The sequence below is a fragment of the Myotis nattereri genome (assembly GCF_964212035.1).
Source record: "Myotis nattereri genome assembly, chromosome: 3".
In the NCBI taxonomy this organism is placed as follows: domain Eukaryota; kingdom Metazoa; phylum Chordata; class Mammalia; order Chiroptera; family Vespertilionidae; genus Myotis; species Myotis nattereri.
Genome location: NC_138077.1, coordinates 195,214,198 through 195,233,040, shown reverse-complemented (window position 1 = coordinate 195,233,040; position 18,843 = coordinate 195,214,198). Strand labels below are relative to the sequence as shown.

The 18,843-nt window shown below is 50.3% G+C and overlaps 2 protein-coding genes across 3 annotated transcripts in view; one reads left to right on the top strand and one right to left on the bottom strand.

Annotated features, from left to right (window-relative positions):
• Positions 1 to 313: 313 nt before the first annotated feature.
• Positions 314 to 9,089, top strand: ZSCAN20 (zinc finger and SCAN domain containing 20). Of its 2 annotated transcripts, none has more exons than XM_081088121.1 (7): positions 314 to 840; positions 2,073 to 2,259; positions 2,714 to 2,790; positions 3,068 to 3,152; positions 4,747 to 5,433; positions 6,717 to 7,145; positions 7,661 to 9,089. In XM_081088121.1, exons 1-7 carry the CDS (start codon positions 424 to 426, stop codon positions 8,917 to 8,919), a joined length of 3,141 nt encoding a protein of 1,046 aa, XP_080944247.1. In that variant the 5' UTR covers positions 314 to 423; the 3' UTR covers positions 8,920 to 9,089. The 2 variants fall into 2 exon arrangements, with proteins under 2 accessions (XP_080944247.1, XP_080944248.1); XM_081088122.1 differs by lacking the exon at positions 314 to 840 and adding an exon at positions 1,204 to 1,796 and having other exon boundaries at positions 6,720 to 7,145.
• Positions 9,090 to 15,871: 6,782 nt separating this feature from the next.
• LOC308515582 (CUB and sushi domain-containing protein 2-like) overlaps positions 15,872 to 18,843 on the bottom strand; it is a gene marked incomplete at its 5' end in the record, with an annotated part of 92,296 nt that continues 89,324 nt past the window's right edge. The window contains one exon of the mRNA XM_081086092.1: positions 15,872 to 18,184. The remainder of the gene's footprint in view (positions 18,185 to 18,843) is intronic.

The following is an 18,843-nucleotide window of genomic DNA, read 5'->3' as shown; positions in this document are numbered from 1 at the left end:
ATGTGTATCCCGACGCGAGGGAAGGTCTGACTTTGGACATGGGTAGAGGGGGGAAGGCTACGCCGGGACCAGATCACAGAGGCTCTGATGCCAGGCTCAGGCGTTCGGCGTGTCCCAGAGGGTTTAACACTGTGCTGTCTTCCCTTGTGCTGGCTGCTGGCGGCTGGTGCCAGATTGCGGTCCAGCTTCCTGCTTATGGCACAGGGGCATCACTCGGCACTCCACCCATCCAGGGGCAGTGGTGGGTGTGAGGAACGGGGACGGTGAGGCTCCTGGGTCCTCTGCTCACTCTCCTTTATCTTTCTGCCTTCAGAGCCTTGGAAAGCATTTCCTCTCCCAGGAGCCCCGTGAAGGACACACCGTAGATGCAGGAAGACGTCGGATGAGGACAGCCCAGCTGAAGTGAGGCGTCCAGGACAGAGCATGGCTGTAGCCCTGGAGGCCCAGGCCCAGGCGTCTCCCCCAGCAGAGCTTGAAGAACTCCTGGTTGTGAAACTGGAGGAGGACGCGTGGAGATCAGAGCCCAGGCCTCGGGAGAAGGACCATGAGCCTGGCCCTGGCCCCGAGGCCTCCCGCCAGCGCTTCAGGCAGTTCCAGTACAGGGACGCGTCGGGACCGCACGAGGCCTTCAGCCAGCTCTGGGCGCTCTGCTGTCGCTGGCTGAGGCCAGAGGTCCGCCTCAAAGAGCAGATCCTGGAGCTGCTGGTGCTGGAGCAGTTCCTGACTATCTTACCCAGGGAGGTCCAGGCCTGGGTGCAGGCGCGCCACCCTGAGAGCGGCGAGGAGGCGGTGGCCCTGGTGGAGGATTGGCACCGAGAGGCCCGGGCTGCAGGGCAACGGGTGAGGCAAATAGCCGGCCTCCCTGAAGTGGTCAGGCAGGCAGCGGGCTGTGACTGGCTTAGTAATTTCCAAAATAATAATTATTATTGTTATGGAGCAGCTGACATCTATTGAGCATGACCATGTACCAGGAATGGTCTAAGTCAGCAGTTCTCAACCTGTGGGTCGCGACCCCTTTGGGGGTCGAACGACCCTTTCACAGGGGTCGCCTAAGACCATTGGAAAACACATATATAATTACATATTGTTTTTGTGATTAATTACTATGCACTGTGCTTTAATTATGTTCAATTTGTAACAGTGAAACTGGGGGTCACCACAATATGAGGAACTGTATTAAAGGGTCGAGGCATTGGGAAGGTTGAGAACCACTGTTCTAAGTGCTTCCCATGTATTAGCTCATTTAATCCTGTCAACAATTTAACGAGATAGGTCCTATTATCCTAGTTTTGCCAGTGTGGAAACTGAGGCAGAGCAAAGACGGTAATTGGCTGTGAGGTAGAGGCAGGGTGTGAACTGAGACAGTCTGACTCTAAAGCCAGCATTCACAGCCACTGCTCTGAACACTCCCGGGCCGTGTTCACAGAATTTGTATGGTTTTATACTTAATAGAGTCTTTTCACATATGCGATTGCTTTGGATGCTGATAGCAGTAATGTAAGTATAAGAAATAGCATTATTGTCCCTGTAATTTATAGATTCAACCAAGTTCCCCTAAAAGGTGGTTCAGAAAGCTCGTCCCTGTGAACCACAGCCTGACCCCAGGTCCTTGGGTCCCAGGGTCATCGTTCTACCCCTCAGACGCCTCATCAGGAACCTAGGAATGAAAGCGCCTCTGAGGCATGAGGCTCACATGAAATAGTGACTGACATTTATTGAACACACCCTGTGTGCCAGACACTGTTCTAAGGCTTCTGCATATGTTGCCTATCTAGTCCACCCCGCACCCCAATAAGGTAGGTACTGTTACCATCACCATTTTTCAAATGGTGGACAGAGACGCGGGTAAGTAACTTGTCCAGATTTACACTGAAAGGAAAATATTGCGGATTTAACGCAAAGCCTCAGCAGTTTGCAGCCTGAGGGCTTGTTGTCATACCTGAGCCGTCTTCGGGTCTTAAAAAGGGCCTGTTAATCCCTAGATCACAACTGTCCCCCAAAGAACACTTTCTGCCCTACCAAGACTGGTCTCATGGGGCTGACAATTGGGAACGTTGCCCGTCTGTGTGTAGGAACTGGAACCGTGTGGAGAAGAGACCCGGTCCTGGAAGGCAACGCGGGAATCTCAGAGCTTTCAGCGGCAATCAGCCCAGCACTGGCCCGAGAGACCGCCCCAGAGGCTGTGGGTGAGGAATCCGGGCCCGGACCTTCCCAAGCATCTCGACTCCAAGATGGCGCCCCAGGCCCTGAAGGAGAGTGGTGAGTACAGAACTTTCCATCAGAGCCACAGGAGAGGAACGTCAAGGAAGGGGGGTGAGGGGTGGTGAGGGAGGGTGCATGGGGAGGAGGGATGTATGAATTCCAGGCAAGGGGTAGAGCAGTGTCTGATGGACTCACTGAGAAGTAAGGCAGGTACGTAAGCATCGCAGAAGAAGGCGAAGTTCCCGTGATGGCTCGTCCCCTCCAGAGCCGAGTCAGCAGCTTCAGGCTGGGGCGGGGGTGGTGACCCTCGGAGTTGTGGGCTGGCATCGCCCACAAGGCACCTCACTCCAGGCAGCTTAGGAGCCAGGACTCTCGGAGGGAAGGGAAGGAGACTTGCACTGACTGGGGAGAGTCTCAGCTTGCCCCGAGCACAGCTTTGGAGAGCTGGACCCAAGCGGGTGGTTCTGTGGAGACCAGAGCTTGGGTTTCAGAGACTCTTTCTTCTTCTCAGCTGTCCTCACTCCCCGAGTCCCTACTCTCCCAAGGACGGGGAGCGTTGGAGATTGGGCGGTGACAGCTGAGTCCCAGGTAAGCTGCTCTCTGTTCTCCCCTTCCTGTCATTACTGCCCCTTTGCTCCACTTCTTTCTCTATGGCCTCCCCTCAGCAGAAGGCCACAGGCCTGGGTGTCAGCTCTTGCCGCTTGCCCCCGGTCGCTGGGCTTCTCCTTGGTCATGCTGCTCCTTACGATGCTAGACTTACCCCGTATCCCCGTGCTTCCATGACCTTTTCTGGGGCCCACAGGGTTTCCCAGGCTGTTTTCCAGGGTCAGTGACATCTGAGGTCCTTCTTTTGTCCACCTCTCAGGAAGCCCGGGGCCCTGGCAGACGTGCCGAGAAGGAGTTTCACAAGGAGCCCCCCGGAGACAACCGTGGGAACGGCGTGTCCCTGGGTAAGGAACTAGTGCCCTCGGAAGAAGGTGCCGGGCCCCCAAACCCTCAGTTCCCAGAGCGTTCCGTCACTCCCTAAGTCTCGTACCTCTGTGAGGTCGGTGGATTGCAGACATAGGAAGAAGACAAGCTTTTCGTAGCCAACACTGTGCTGGCAGGGGTGGAGCGTGGGGAGGAGTCGGCCAGGATGGAGGCTGACTTCCAGGAGGCTGACTTCCAGGTTGGCTTCCAGGAGCCTCGCCTCTCAGGGCTCCTTCCCTTCGTTTCCCAGTAAATTCACCACTGTGCAGGTCTGGGCCCTGCCTGCGGTCACAGGAACCCAGGCTTCCAGCATCACACCGGACCCAGCACGCAAGGGCGGGCTGACCCAAGGAGTGCACTCACAGGGCTCAGGAGGCTGGAAGCCCCTGTGATCGGGGCTGGAAGCCCCTGTGATCGGCTCAGACTTCTTTCTCTGTAGCCACATCTGCACGGGAAGCCAAATAGTAATGAACCGCTTCCCGTTGGGATCCAGCCGTGGGCAAACTACGGCCCACGGGCCGGATACGGCCCATTTGAAATGAATAAAACTAAAAAAAAAAAGACCGTACCCTTTTATGTAATGATGTTTACTTTGAATTTATATTAGTTCACACAAACACTCCATCCATGCTTTTGTTCCGGCCCTCCGGTCCAGTTTAAGAACCCATTGTGGCCCTCGAGTCAAAAAGTTTGCCCACCCCTGGGTAGACACGTGAGGAAAGAGCAGAAGGGACAGGGGTAGGTCTGACTCACTCCTGTCAGTGAGGCGAGGCACCAGAAGCTTGTTGGCTGCTCGCTTGACAGTGTGACCCCCTTTACACGTGGTGTCTGGTGAACATAGTGCCCAGAGGGACTAACTGGGAAACGCTGAGCTAGATAATCCTTAGGCCTCTTTTAGTGTTACACCCTGTTTCTAGTTTTGTTCAAATACTTACTTAATTAAAGGCTTTCTATTTGTTAGGGTTGGGAGTGGTTGGAACAGCAGTCCTTTAGCTAAGTGTTATAAAAAGTAAGGACATTTATTTTCTCACATAATTGGAAGTCCAGAGGAGGGCATGCTCCCGCCACAGTACAGAGGGCTCAGCAGCATCACCTGTCTGCTCTGCACCCTCAGTCTCAGCTTCACATGAAAGCTATTGTGTGTCAGTCAAGAGATGGATGCCAATGACAGTTGAGGCCACATATTTCCTAGTAAGACAGACAGATACACACACACACACACACACACACACACACACACACACACACGGAGGGAGGCGGAATGAGAGACCCGTCCTCCGACCATCGGGTTCATTCTGATTGGGCCAGTTTAAATCACATGCCCATTTGAGGACCAATGACAGTTACTTTTTGTATGATCTGTTTCATTACAACAAAGAGAGCAAATGAACAAAGCTAACAGGTCAATGACCATTTCTGGTGAAGTGATCCTGTTACCTCTACTTCCCTCTCTAACCCCCCAGACATGTGTTGGGCTTAGCCTGGGAAATTCTCGTTAGCCTCTTGTAGGGAAATATGTTGGACAAGCACTCTGCTCAGTAAATAATTTCTGTCATTTCTCTTCTTTTTGTATAGGAGTTCTAGTTTCAAAACCAAATATCATCACCCAGCAAGAGCAAGGACCAGAATTCTGGGGTCCGAGTCGTATAAATTCCGGGAAAAGGCGCACTGCAGATTACAGCCTGGATAATGAGCAAATAAAACCAGCCCCAGCCCTGGTCTGGAGGGACTCTCAGGCCTGGGAAGAACAGTACCAATGGGACACGGAGGACATGAAGGTGTCAGGCGTGCACTGGGGCTATGAAGAGACCAAGACCTTCCTGGCAATTTTGAGTGAGTCTCCTTTCTCTGAAAAGCTCCGGACTTGTCACCAGAACCGACAGGTGTATCGGGCCATTGCAGAGCGGCTGAGGGCACGAGGCTTCCTGCGGACACTGGAGCAGTGTCGCTACAGGGTCAAAAACCTCCTACGGAACTACCGGAAAGCCAAGAGCAGCCACCCACCGGGGACCTGTCCCTTCTACGAGGAGCTGGAGGCCCTGGTGAGGGCTCGGACAGCCATCAGAGCCACAGACGGCCCAGGAGTGGCTGTGGCCCTCCCCAGGCTGGGGGACAGTGATGCAGAGATGGAGGAACAAGAGGATGGGAACTGGGAGCCAGAGGAAACGGCAGAAGACTGTAATGGTGATGACCTGGCCACTGGCGAGTCCGTCCAGGGGCCCAGGATTGCAAGGGGTCCGGCTCTATTCCAGAGTCGTATTGGTAAGAACACAGGCATTTAATTGGATCCAGTATCCAACCCTCCTACTAGCCAAACCTCTGCTCCCCAAGCTCAGGGCACAGAAGTCTGGATTGATGCTCCTGGAATGAGGCACTAAGTTCCTCCAGTCATCCTCAGACTCCTACTCTCTTCTCCTGTGATCAGATCACATTGTGCAAGTTTTCTTAGCTATAGAAACAGTCCTGAGGGACTTTAAAGAGCAAATTCAGTATTTCCCAAAGTGTGTATGGGGATGATCATAAGTTGCACGGGTAAACTTTTAATTTTAATGTGTATGAATACATCAACTATGGTTTCACAGACAGTAAAATTAGATAAAGATATTGAGTGAAATACTTAACAGATAGAGCAGAAATCAAGACAGTATATAGTTGAGTAATCAGTGTTTGGGAAATAGCCAAGTCACTGTAAAAGTGGGAACACGCCCAGCCGATGTGGCTCAGTGGTGGAGCATTGACCCATGAACCAAGAGGTCACCGGTTCCATTCCCAGTCAGGGCACATGCCCAGGTTGTGGGCTTGATCCCTAGGAGGGGGCGTGCAGGAGGCAGCCGATCGATGTGGTTTCTCTCTCATCAGTGTTTCTATCTCTCTAGCCCTCTCTCTTCCTCTCTCCCTAAAGTCAATAAAAACATATTTTTAAAGAAGTGGGAGCACCGAAGCCTAAGAGATGGAGTGTCCTATCTCAGGATGTGAGTGAGGCAGGGCAGAGTCAGGGTTAGAGCCCAGGACTCCAGCCTCCTTTTATGTGGTGCTCCTCCCTGGCTGCATCATGTACCTGGAGAGGAACTGAGAACAGACCACTTCCTTTTCCTTCTCCCACTAAAGAGGAAAGAGCAACCTCAGTTGGCCTCTAATGCAAGATTATTTGACCTCCATTCATGTCTTTAAGGATTCTCAGTTTCCATATTTGTTAAAAGGAAAATTCATGAAAGTAAGCAGAGGACATGTATTGAATTGATATAGAGAGAGTCTCTTGTATCCCAATTGCAGGCCTTTCCCTGAACCAATCAGCTGAAGCCAGGGGGTGGGGTCACCTGGTATAATATGGCCACCTAAGTCCTTCCCTATAGCCAAGGCTCGTAGGTGTTAATAAATCTCTTAGAAGGGGTTGGGGTGGGAAGCTCTGGCACAGCCCTGAGAGGCAAGGGTATGGTTGGTGCCCAGGTACCTGGACAATTTCTGAGGGGCAGGTGACCCTGATCCCTGATGACCTAGGCAAGTCTCATTAAATCTCACAATTCTGACTTCTTTACTCCTGACAGCAGGTGTGCACTGGGGCTACGAGGAGACCAAGGCCTTCCTGACCATTCTCAGTGAGTCCCCATTCTCTGAAAAGCTTCGCACCTGTCACCAGAACAGTCAGGTGTACCGGGCCATCGCAGAGCGGCTGTGTGCACAGGGCTTCCTGCGGACACTGGAGCAGTGTCGCTACAGATTTAAGAACCTCCTTCGAAGCTACCGGAAAGCCAAGAGCAGCCACCCACCAGGGACATGCCCCTTTTATGAGGAGCTGGACTCACTGGTGAGGGCGCGGACCGCAGTCAGAGCCATGGGGAACATCAGAGAGGTAGCAGGTCTTCCTACGTCTGGGTGGAGCAGCACAGAGGCTGACGACCAGGAGGCCTGGGATGAGATGGCAGATGAAAATGTCATCAAACCTCCAACCCCATGTCCTAAAACCCCACACACTGGTAAGCATGGAATAGCTGGATGCCCACAAAATCTGCCAGCATGCAGATAGAGTGAGGGAGCCTGGCTCCTTATCTTGTTTCTGGATTAAAACAATGGAATTGAGTAGAAGGATTTGTGCTTTGCTCAGATTATGTCTAGTGTAGTGTAATCCCCTAAATGAGATAAGCAGTCAGGTCTAGATTTTATTGCGATTTCGTTGAGTACTTATAGAGTTTATTCAATCTCATAGGACATAGGACATACTGATTTTACTAGAAGAAGGTGTTCATTATCAAATAGTGGAATAAAGGAATTGGCCAGGGAGACTGGCTGGCTGTTTGGTTGGGGCTCATGGCTCCCTTGGTGGGGTCACCAGGTCTCAGACTCCTTCCCTCAGCGTTGCAGGTCACAAATGCATGTATGCACCAAAACTTGATCAATTTCATGTTAGCCAAATTCATAAGACACAGGATATAGATATGTAAATAGACACCAACTAATGAATGAAAAACCACATCTCTTCCCGTTTTTTCAGGTTTTGAGATGAGTCATGAGGATGAAGGCCAGAGTTCAGAGCAGGATATTTTTGAGGATTTGCCTGGAGTGTTATCAAAATGTCCTCCAGAAGTTGTTTGCCACCCTCACGATTGGGAGGAAGGCAGTGAACATGAAAATGAAGATGAAGAGCAGGCAGGAAATCCACCGCAGGAACGGTGGGAAGAATGTTCTTCTGAAGAAGACTTAGAAAAACTTATTGACCATCAAGGCCTGTACCTTGCAGAGAAACCCTACAAGTGTGACACATATGTGAAAAGCTTCCATCGGACCTCCCACTTCATCGCTCGCCAGCAGACACACACAGGTGAGAAGCCCTACAAATGCCTCAAATGTGGGAAAAGCTTTAGTGACCGCTCCAACCTCAATACCCACCAGAGAATTCACACTGGAGAGAAGCCCTACAAATGCTTCGAATGTGGGAAAAGCTTTAGCAATCACTCCAATCTCGTCACCCACCAGAGAATTCACACAGGGGGAAAGCCCTATAAATGTGGGGCATGTTGGAAAAGCTTCAACCAGAGCTCCAACCTTCTGAAACATCAGAGAATCCACTTGGGAGGAAATCCTGACTATTGTAGTGAGACTGGGGAAAACTTTGGCCAAAGCCCCTCCTTTAGTGCTCACTGGTGGAACTTGACAGAGGAGACAACTCCTGAACAACCTCAAAGTGCCAGTAGGAACTTAGATTCTCCTGGACCGTACAGCACCAACTCAGGGGAGAAACTTTATCGGTGTTCTGAGTGTGGAAGAACCTTCTCCAAGAGCTCTGCCCTCATTAGTCACCAAAGAATCCATACAGGAGAGAAACCATATGAATGTGCTGAATGTGGGAAAAGCTTCAGTAAGAGCTCCACCTTGGCTAACCACCAGAGAACCCACACTGGGGAGAAGCCATATAAGTGCATGGACTGTGGGAAGTGCTTCAGTGAACGCTCCAAGCTCATCACACATCAGAGAGTGCACACAGGAGAGAAGCCCTACAAATGCCTCGAGTGTGGAAAATTCTTCCGTGACCGTTCTAATCTCATTACTCACCAGAGGATTCACACGGGAGAGAAGCCTTATAAGTGCAGAGAGTGTGGGAAATGCTTTAACCAGAGCTCCAGTCTTATTATTCACCAGAGAATCCACACTGGGGAAAAACCCTACAAGTGCTTGGAGTGTGGCAAAGACTTCAACAATAGCTCCCACTTCAGTGCCCACCGGAGAACCCATGTAGGAGGGAAAGCGTTGTAGAAGACAACTCCCTCCACAACAAAAGAGAAATGTGCATTTAAATCTCCCAAGATTATCAGATGTTTGGTAGAAAGAAACATTCCCAGTTTTTAAGCTTGGTGTATACCCAGGGAAGTTATCTTGATATAATCCAGGTAATTTGACAGCGAATTACAAATGCTAAGGATCCAAATTTGTGATTTTTTTCTTCTGTAAAACATCTCCACGCAGTCCTCAGGCTGTCCTTACATTTGCTGTCATTTAAGGGCTTTCTCAGTGTTTGAGCCAAACTGGAAGCGTAGGGGATTAGAGGCCAATCCCTGGTCCTGAGCAGGGATTCCAGACCTCGCTGTGCCTTCACACTCTCCGTGTGTACACCTCCCCCATTGGCACACGTCAGTCTCCTGCATGGCAGTCTCTGGTTGGGGCGTATCCTCAGAAAATTGTGAGACTCTAGTGAGAGAACAGGCCACCATGAGCTCAGCAAAAAGGAGGAACGACAGTTATGTATTACTCATGTTACTAAGTCAGTGCTAATAATAGCAAAAATAGCCGGTCGGTATTTATCAAGCATTTGCTGTTCGGAAGGCTCTCTGCTAAGCACTTTATATACTTGACCTCATTTAATCCTCATAACAGCCCCAGGAAATAGGTACTAATATTCTCCCCATTTCCCAGAAAAGAAAAGCGAGGCTTGGGAGACTGAAATAACTAGCTTGGGTCATAGCTGAAAGTGGCAGAGGCGGGATCCAGCCCGACCTGTCTGCCCAGAGCCTGTCTACTACCATGGAGAACCCCCCTCATGTTGGGGCAGTAACTCGGGCCAGGATCTCAAAGCACTTTGTAGACCACACATCCTGTTAACATTTCTCTATGAATCTAAAGGTGAAAGGTTTGGGGATGTTGATAACTGGCACTGGGCTCTGAGCAAGGATGAGTGATTCCCAAAGCACTCGATGTGAATTTCCGTCTTTACAATGACGGGTGAGAGCGAGAGGTGGGCTGAGATTGGGAAGCACATGTAGCCAAAGTGACGTTGATGAGACGGCTGTGGCCAGGGAAGGGGGTTGAAGCAGCTCCCTTTTCTCCGGGAGTCAGTCCTGCTCCTTGTTCCCCTTGGGTAAATCGTTAAGCTAAACCTTGCAGAAAGCTGGGCCTCACCTGTTCACTCATCCCGCTGTTCCTCCCGGGCCCTTTCCCTCGTGGCCGGGCAGAAGCTTTGTTCCTCATCCAGACTGTCCTAGCCCCGCTTCTCCACCGCTCTGTTCACTCCGTTCCGTTTGTGTCTGCCACGGTGTGCGTGCTGATGACTCCCAGATCTGTCTCGTGCCCTGGGCTCCCCTCTTAGGAGCCCAGTCGCCTGCTGACCAGCCCTACTTGGGCGACTCCTGGGCTCCTCCAGCTGCCATGTCCACCTGTTGCCAACTCTGGCCGCTCGCTCAGCACGTGCATGTACACACACTCGGACTCACAAACATTCCCTCACACTGCCTCAGGGAGCCTTACACTCTCACATCCCAGACCCTGTCCCGCACCCACACTTCTCCCTTCTAAGGGCATTTTCCAATTGGGCTGTGGTTATCCGGCTGCCGGGGAGGAGACAGTCCCCTACCTTAGTTTTGATCCCACTCTCCCTTTCCACATCCCTTAACATTCCCCCCTCCCCAACACACCCAGTAGCCAATGCCAATCTTACTTTAAGCCCCTGCCACAGTCCACTTCGGGGGTTCGTGCTCCATTTAGTGGTAGGTCAGGGAAGGCTGTGCAGGAGAGGGGAGGTTCAAGCTGGGTCTTGGAGCTCCCACTTCAGCCTGTGACAGCTCCCAGCTGGTTTTACACCCGCAACATCAGTATCAGCACTCACACACACACCACCATTTCCCCCCTTGCTCTGATTTTAGGCAAGTCGGGAATTCCCTCCAAATGCACATTCTCGAGGGGGCAGGGGTGGTAAAGGTGCATTCCTCCTCACCTCGCACAGCCTCTCATCTCCTTCGGTGCACCTTTCACCTGGCTCATGCCAGGAACCCTAGAAGCGGCCTGCGCCCAGGGCCCCCATCCTGTGCTGCGAGCAGGAAGAGGCAGCAAGCTCCAGAGGCCCCTCCTCTCAGGTGTGGTCCGTTCTCCCATTTCTCAGGGCTGAGCTGCTTCCTTCTAAGAGCCACCTGGTTAAGTCAAGAGCAGAAGATTTTGCCTAAACGTGTACAGGTAGAATAGGCGTCCACACAGGCATAGCCTTTCTTATTGGCACTGTTAGCGATGCCTTTTGCATGTGAAGATGATTCTGATCATGTCTGCCACTGCATAACACTCCTAAAGTCACGTTGTTTTCGACATTTTCGTTGGGGGACAATACCCCGTAATTGTGCCTCCTAGAGGGTGAGGGCCCCGGGAAGGGAGAGTCAGAAACAAGTCCATCTCGGAGGCTGGTTGGGTTCATCTGAGTCCCAGGAGGAGAGGAGCCTCGGGCAAGGGCTGATGGCCGTTGTCACAGAACTCTCCTGAGAGTCCCTGGGCTCAGGGAGCCCTACTCGGTGCCGGGTGACATGTGACACAGGGGGAAAGGCCTCTTCTCCCTCCTTCCACGTAGGACACGGTTTTGCTCCAGTGTTTTGGGGAATTCATAGACCAGAGTCACTTCGGCGTATTTAGAGGTAGCGGAGACCAGCAGGAGGAGGGGCACGGTGGTGCCTGGAGGTGCAGGTGAGCAGCTTTGAAGCTCTCCCTGCGGATTCCACCTGGTGGGGGTCAGGGCAGGAGAAGGCTTGGCCATGACCACACAGGACGTCCCCGACCCAACTCCACTCCTGAGGTTCCCGAAAATCGATGGCGGAGGTAAGGCCAGCCGGCTGACGGTCACACTAAATCCGTCTGGCAGGTCCTGGGGGGAAGACAACACAGGGAAGCTGGACATTTGTGATGGACGCTAGCTTCTGACTATGGAATGAAAATGGGTTCAGGTTTGGCCACCAAGGGCTCAGAGGTTCAAGGTCTGATTCTAAACACACATCAGCTCTCTTGGGCTGCAATTTGTGCATCAGTTCCTGGCTTCGGTTTACGTGGCTTTGTTTTCACTTCCTTATCCCTTGTTTTCCTACGATATTAAGTACATTTCTTAAATCTTGTAAAAACCCATTTTGGGATAAAATGACCTGATAATTAAATTATACTGATTAAACTGCACACGCGTACACACACACACACACAGGTGGGGGGATGTTTGGATTCTCTGGCATCTCCCTGGTTACACCAAAAGCAGGGAGGTAAAGAGGAGGGCAAACCAGTGAGGCCCAGGCTGTCAGGGAGGAGGGGCTCCAGGCCTCAGTCCCCTTGTGCTGAATCGCCATCTGCCTTCCCCCGTTCTCTCTGATTCTTCAGATGTGGCTGAAGGCACACGGCCCAGGAGCCATTGCTTTTTGCCTGTGACAGGGCTCTTGGGCCTGCTGGGCTTCTCCATGCGCCTACGCTGATACATCTGTGCTGGGAGATCTGAGGCACCTGGGATGCACATAGCACAGGGCCGATTATGGATAAAGGGGAGGAAGGTGTTCCCAACAGGCCGACTCCTCCCTGGCTCTGCTCATTTGCCTCCCAGTTCAGGAACAGAGCCATACACTTTGTACTTGAGAAAGTGGGGAGATGGGGGGACATTCTTCCCTCCTTTCTCCACCCATTCCCTTCAGGTAATACTCAGAAGCTCTGTAGCTCAAGGCTGAAGTTTTCTAATAATTGTTTACTCTTTATCCTTGTTGAATGGCGTATGGGTAACACTTTGCCTTTTAGCTTCTATTATCCTTGATTCTGATTGTGAATAGGGGCGGGGAGATGGAGAGAGAGAGATCAGAATTTGACATGATTTTGATCAGAATCCACTGGAAACTTTCTTCCTACAGGAGTCAATCTCCAGGGCAGGTTCTACTGCAGCAGTGGTTAGAATGCACTCATGTTCTGCACATCGTGGGGCAAAGATGACATCGGGGAGGCAGTAAGTCATGGTCTCCCTGAAGGAGAACAGGGGCTTTGTTTACACGTTTTCCTGTAACTTGTTTGTAGCAATTGCTTCACCACTGACCAGATCCCCAGGGCCTGCGTCCTGGAGACAGGACAGAGGCCATGGACTCCCTCTCATCATGTGCTTTCTGTTAGCCATGGTTTGACCACATGTACAGCAGGGCCCAGAGGTCACTTACAAAATCATGTTCATCGTCTCAAGTGTCAAAGCTGACCAGCCAACCCAGGCAGGAACAAGAATTCTTATCACTCTCGATAGCCATTGAGCTGGCTATGACCAGTCCAACTGAGAATGTGATACGGGAGAAAAACCCGGCCTGAGGAACATGCCCGGGGGCCTGGGCTGGCTATCTGTTGGCCCCCATGTCAATAGACCCCTGAGTGCTCTTGCCGCCAGAGTTGGGCGGGGGGGGGGGGGGGCAGGAATATGATGGGCAGGGGCATCTAGTCCCCAGGTAGGCAGTAGGAGTCACCAGGCGAGCTCTGGACATCCTTGGGGTCGAGGTCTGAAGACAAGGCGTGAGACCTGATAGATACAGGGCTCAGAAAGCTTGAGGAAGGAGCCAGATTCCAGCTCTGGGAGTTGGCCTGCACTCTTAACTGTGAGAACATTTGAAAGCTCCTTTGATGCTAATCTCACTTCCTGAACATGTACCTGCGTTCACTGAAGATTTCTTCCCTTGGTGCTTCTTCCTTTGCACCCCAATGCTTGTCAGCACCCTGGGTGACTCAGCCATCTACAAGAGGGCCATATGGTCTTTGACCTCATGGGTGCCTGTGCCACTCCATCTCAGCCACATTTGTCCTCGAACCCTTCCCCCCTTCATCTAATCAATTGAACGAATCCAGACACTAATCTCTTCTGAGCTCCAGATTTGCATAACTGTTTGGGGTCTCCTCTGGGACTCAGCAGGTCCATATTGATGTTCCCCCTGAGCTCGTTCCCCAGCCCTCCTCCCCTTCTTTTTCCCCCAGTCAAGAGTATCATCATCCGTCCAGTTGCTCAGGCTTTGAGAGTCACCCTTGAATCTCTTCTGACCTTTGTCTCTCTGTCCAACCACCAAGGCATGTGAAAGAAATCTCTAAAAGACATCTTGAATCTACCCATCTCTATCCATTCCATTGGTGGGAATGTTAAATGGCATGGCCGTTGCTCCCGTCTTCGTCCTGGCTAGCATCACCCACACCTGGTTGACTAGTTAGCAGCTGCCGCCTAACTATTCTAGTTTTACAGTGTCCTTCTCAGTCTTGTTCAACAGCGTTGGGCCTGAATTTGGCCTTGATGCCAACATGGTGATCCCTGGTTTCTTGTTTGCATGTACCGTCTGTTCCTTTGCCCATTCCTCTATTGTTGATGATGCTTCCTTTGTGAAAACAAGAACAACACAACTGTAGCTATGAAGTTTCTTTACTTTAGCTCCAAGCCATCCATATGGTAATGGTCTGCCCAGTTGGCTGTAGGAGTTCCAGCATTGCCCATATCTGGCCCCAGAGTGTGGGTATGAGAGCTTCCCCCTCTCCCCCTCCCCTGCTGATAGCCAATGTTCTGAACCATGCCGAAGGTAGGCGTGTTCCCTTGTTTTCAGCTGTTTTGAATCACTGTGTTTCAGGAATACCTCCTGTCACAGCACTGAGTTGAGTTTTACTTTGTGATCTAACCTGAAAACCTTTTTCTGTAATAGATGAATTACACCTAATTATATTAAATGATATAATGGCTGTGTTTGTTTTCCGACCTGTCATATTAGCTTTTTACTTTTTGTCTCTATGAGTTTGACTACTCTGAGTACCCCATATAAGTGGGATCATACAGTTTTTGTCTTGTTGTGAATGGTGCATTTCACTTACTGTTCTCAGAGCTCATCCATGTTGCAGCCTGTGTCAGATTTTTCTTCCTCTTTAAGGCTAATATTCCATTTATGTCTGTCACGTGCTCTTTGTCCATCCATCAGCTAACATTTGGGCTGCTTCACCTCTGACTATTGAGAACAACGTTGCTAGGAACACAGCAAACTGTGCATGTACTGCTGCTCCTTTGCCCAGTCCTCTATTGTCGATGATTCTTCCTCTGTGAACACGAACAATAACCACTGTGGCTACAGTTTCTTTACAAATATCTCTTTGTGATCCTGCTTTCAATTCTTTTGGGGATATCCTCAGAAGAGGAATTGTTGGATCATATGTACAGTTATTTTAATTTTTTGAGGACCCTTGATACTATTTTCCAAAGTGGCCAGGCCATTTTACATTCCCATCAATAGTACAGGTTTCCAATTTCTCTACATTCTCAGCAACACTAATTTTATTTATTTACTTTTTGGTAATATCTATTTTAATGGGTGTCAGGTGTTATCTCACTTTGATTTTTGACTTACATTTCCCTAATGATGTTGAACATCTTTTCATGTGCTTATTGGCCATTTATATATTTTTTTTGAAGAAGTGTCTCTTCAAGTCCTTTGCCTATTTATAAAATAGGGTGTTTTTTTTGTTGTTGTTGTTGAGTTGTAGAAGTTCTTAAAGTACTGGGTATTAATCCCTTGTCAGATATGATTTGCAAAATATTTCCTCCCATTCCATAGGTTGCCTTTTCATTCTGTTGATTGAACAGTTTTACATTTTAAGGACGTCCAATTTATCTATGTTTTTTTTTTTTTTGCTTGTACTTTTGGAGTCATATCTGAGAAATCCAATGTCTTGAAGCTTCCCCCCGATGTTCTCTTTTATAGTTTAAGGTTCTATGTTTAGGCATTGGATCTGTTTTGAGTTAATTCTTGTGTATGGTGTATCCACTATCATTTTTGCTAGGAGTTCCCAACACATCATGGAAGTAACACAAAACAGTTTAAGAAAGAGATTTCTACGTTTCCACAGTTGGCTTTTAGTACCAAATATGTCTTTCTTCTCCTTCCCCAACAAACACTTGTCCCTACCCATAAAAAAGACATAAACATGTAAGAAAACAAATGCAAAAATTTATATTTTATTTGAATTCAAAAAATTTAAAATTGCTTTCAAATTCAGGAAAGTACCATAATGCAGGACCCCAGGGGGAAGCCTCATATACAGAGACAGATAAATTAAATGTATATACTGCAGACAAGCCAAGGTGTGTAGATTACATATTTACAGCACTTGATGTTTTCTGAAAACCATATTTATACATTTTATTACATTTACAAAAAAGGCTTCCACTACCGTTTACCTACAATAATGAAAAAAAATTTACACCTTTCTTTCTTTTTTGGTACTGTACAAACTTTGTATAATAAAAATATATCTCTGTACAAAAGATTTTTTTGTTTGTTTTTGTTTTACTTTTTTTCCCCCCACATGGGATGGTGATGGGTGTGTGTTGTGGATGGTGGGTGAAGGGTCCTGTCTGCCCTGGTCCCTTCCAAGCCTCTGGAGGTGGAGAGAAAATGCCAGAGGTGGGAAGGGCAGTGCACAGCAGGGTGCTGGGTACCTCACCAGCCTGGGCTCCGGGGGCACCTCCTAGGACTTCACAAGGGGACACAGGAGGGGGGCAGAGGCGGGTCTGGAGGAGAAGCCCACTGGTTGTCTGAGAGGAGAGTAAGTAGGGGAAGGGAGCAGCCAGAGAGCTTCCTGCATTTGTTTCCAGGGAAAGAGACGAGCATGGGGTGTGTCCTCTCCCACCAAGCCCAGGGGTGCTGTGTGGGCAGAACTGGCCCCTGCTGTGGCCAGTCCCAGTGGCATCTGCCGGAAATTCACTTCCCACTTTAGCCAATCTTTATGTGAGTCAGATCTTTTCACTGTTTCAACCCAGAATTTGCTTAAGGACCAAACACGTTTGTATGTTTCTATTTGTCATTTCAAAATGTGATACGGACTTCTGAGGCCAGCAGGTCACATATGCACACGCGTGTAAGCCCATGGGGACCTTCCCAAGGACCGAGACAGTGGCTCTAAATGTCAAAGTTTGATTCCTAAATTCGTTAGATTCCCAACAATACTTCTATAGAATTCATTAATGACCAGAGCATAAAGAAACTCAAAATAAATCAAACTCCCCTGCAAGGACTGCAGGGTGTCTGTCATCCACTCCATCCTCTCGATCCACGGGCACCCAGCTCCTCCGTCTGCTGTGGCAAGGTGCGCAGGGCCCTGGGCCACCAGCTCCCGGAGGCAGGGGCTGGGTCCTTGTCTTGTTGCTGCCCAGGTGGGGAGAACAGAACCCAGAGAGGACATGCAGGCCCCCTGCCTGGCCCCTCCGCTCTGGCCAGTCCTGCTGCAGGCATTCACCTACTGCTCCCCGTCTGTGTCCTTCCAGGACCTGGGTTTCTGGCCGCCGTATAGTGGACTTGGGAGTTAGAACCATCTGGGTTTCATCCTGACTCCACACTTCACTTGGCTTCCATCTCTTCACCATTCTGGGCTTCTGTTTTCCTATCTATAAAATGGGGATCATAATTCTTACACTTTAGGGGGTGGGAGGCCTAGAACCGAGACTCCTGAGCGTCAGGCACTTACTACACTGCAGTGTGGCTTTTCGGCCACTGGGGCAGGCTTGCTCTCCTGTCCCTTCCAGCACCTCCCGGTGCCTGCAGACGGCATCCGTCTGGGCCACACACTTGTTTCTCTTCTTTGTCCACTGACAGCCAGACTTGGCCTTGGGCTGTGGCCAGATTCCTCACCCTTCTTTCCAGCGCTGCCCGGAACCCAGATGACTGTTTAACTCACTGGGATTAGAATGCAATAAACTGAGGTTGGAAAAAATAAGCTGATTTCCAAGCCGTTTCTTAAGGTGTTTTTCTGCCCTTGGGGTAATCCCTGGGGTCATCCTGCAGCTGGACCGTTCCTTTGTCCAGGGCTGGTGTCCGCTCTGGGGACTGAGCACCGCGGATGCATCCGCTGACACAGTCACTGGGTTCTGACGGCCCGGTCAGAGCCGGGCAGCGCATGTTGGTTTCAATGCTTGTTGGTGCCTCCTCCTCTTCCCCTCTTCTCTGGGCTTGTGGGGAGCATGGGGCATCCCTCACACCCATTTCTGATTTCTGAGCTTCTGTGGTCTCCATAGACGCAAATGAAGGAGGTGTGTCTGCTCTGCTATGGGCAGTCCATAGGCTTCCTTCCTCTCGCAGCCCCTCTTCCTGTACTGCCCCCATCAGGGCACAGCGGGCTCCTCTCCAGGGCGCGGGAGCAGAGGGCAGCTGGGCGAGGGCCCAGGTCCAGCAGCAGCAGACACGGGCGGAGGGACGGACGAAGATGGGCACTGGGCACTGGGCTCAGGGAGCTACTTCTGTGCCCTGGAGAACTGGGAACAAACAGATCACACCAGAGTTTGTCAGACGAGAGAGGCAGTGAGCGGGAGGGGCGGGGAGCAAAAGGAGGCAAGAGCAAAGCTAAGAAGGAAAAAGGGGAAAGAATGAAAGACAACTAGTTGCCCTGACCCTGATCTTTGATTTTTAGTCTTCCTAACAGAGGGTGGGGTGCCGGGACCCTACCTCCCCACAGTGAACATTTATTTTCCGGATGTTGTCGTTTCCCAGGCTGGGCCGACCTGTCCGATACACACAGGGGACAAAGGGCCTAGGGACCACCATGCTTTCAGGGGCCAGGGAAACGTTTTAAATTTACTTTCAAAATCAGAAGGAAAATGAACATAATAATAATGAATATTCATAGCGACTCCTGCTTAGGTGGCACTCATCTTTGTAAGAGCTATAAAGTATCACTTTTCATGTATGTAGTTCTGAGTGAAGGAAGGGTCCATGAAAGTCAACACAGCCCTGCCCCTGGCCCCTCCTCACCGACCCCATCGGCCTCCGTGACTTCCCTGCGTGGGGTTTTTATTTTAACTTCAAACTCTTCTTGTCAGGCATCAATGGAATTTGTGACCCCATCATTCATTTTAAATGTATATGTGTTCACAGTGGTTTTATGCCCCCAGTCCCTGAGCCAAGCAGCACCGTT

What these genes read in the sequence shown, in the direction of transcription:
- ZSCAN20 (XM_081088121.1), top strand. Translation starts at nt 424, where the DNA reads ATGGCTGTAGCCCTGGAGGCCCAGGCCCAGGCGTCTCCCCCAGCAGAG. An exon ending in CCAGGCCCTGAAGGAGAGTG is followed by an intron (nt 2,260 to 2,713) that starts GTGAGTACAGAA and finishes TCTTCTTCTCAG; the next exon opens with CTGTCCTCACTCCCCGAGTC. An exon ending in TCCTAAAACCCCACACACTG is followed by an intron (nt 7,146 to 7,660) that starts GTAAGCATGGAA and finishes CCGTTTTTTCAG; the next exon opens with GTTTTGAGATGAGTCATGAG.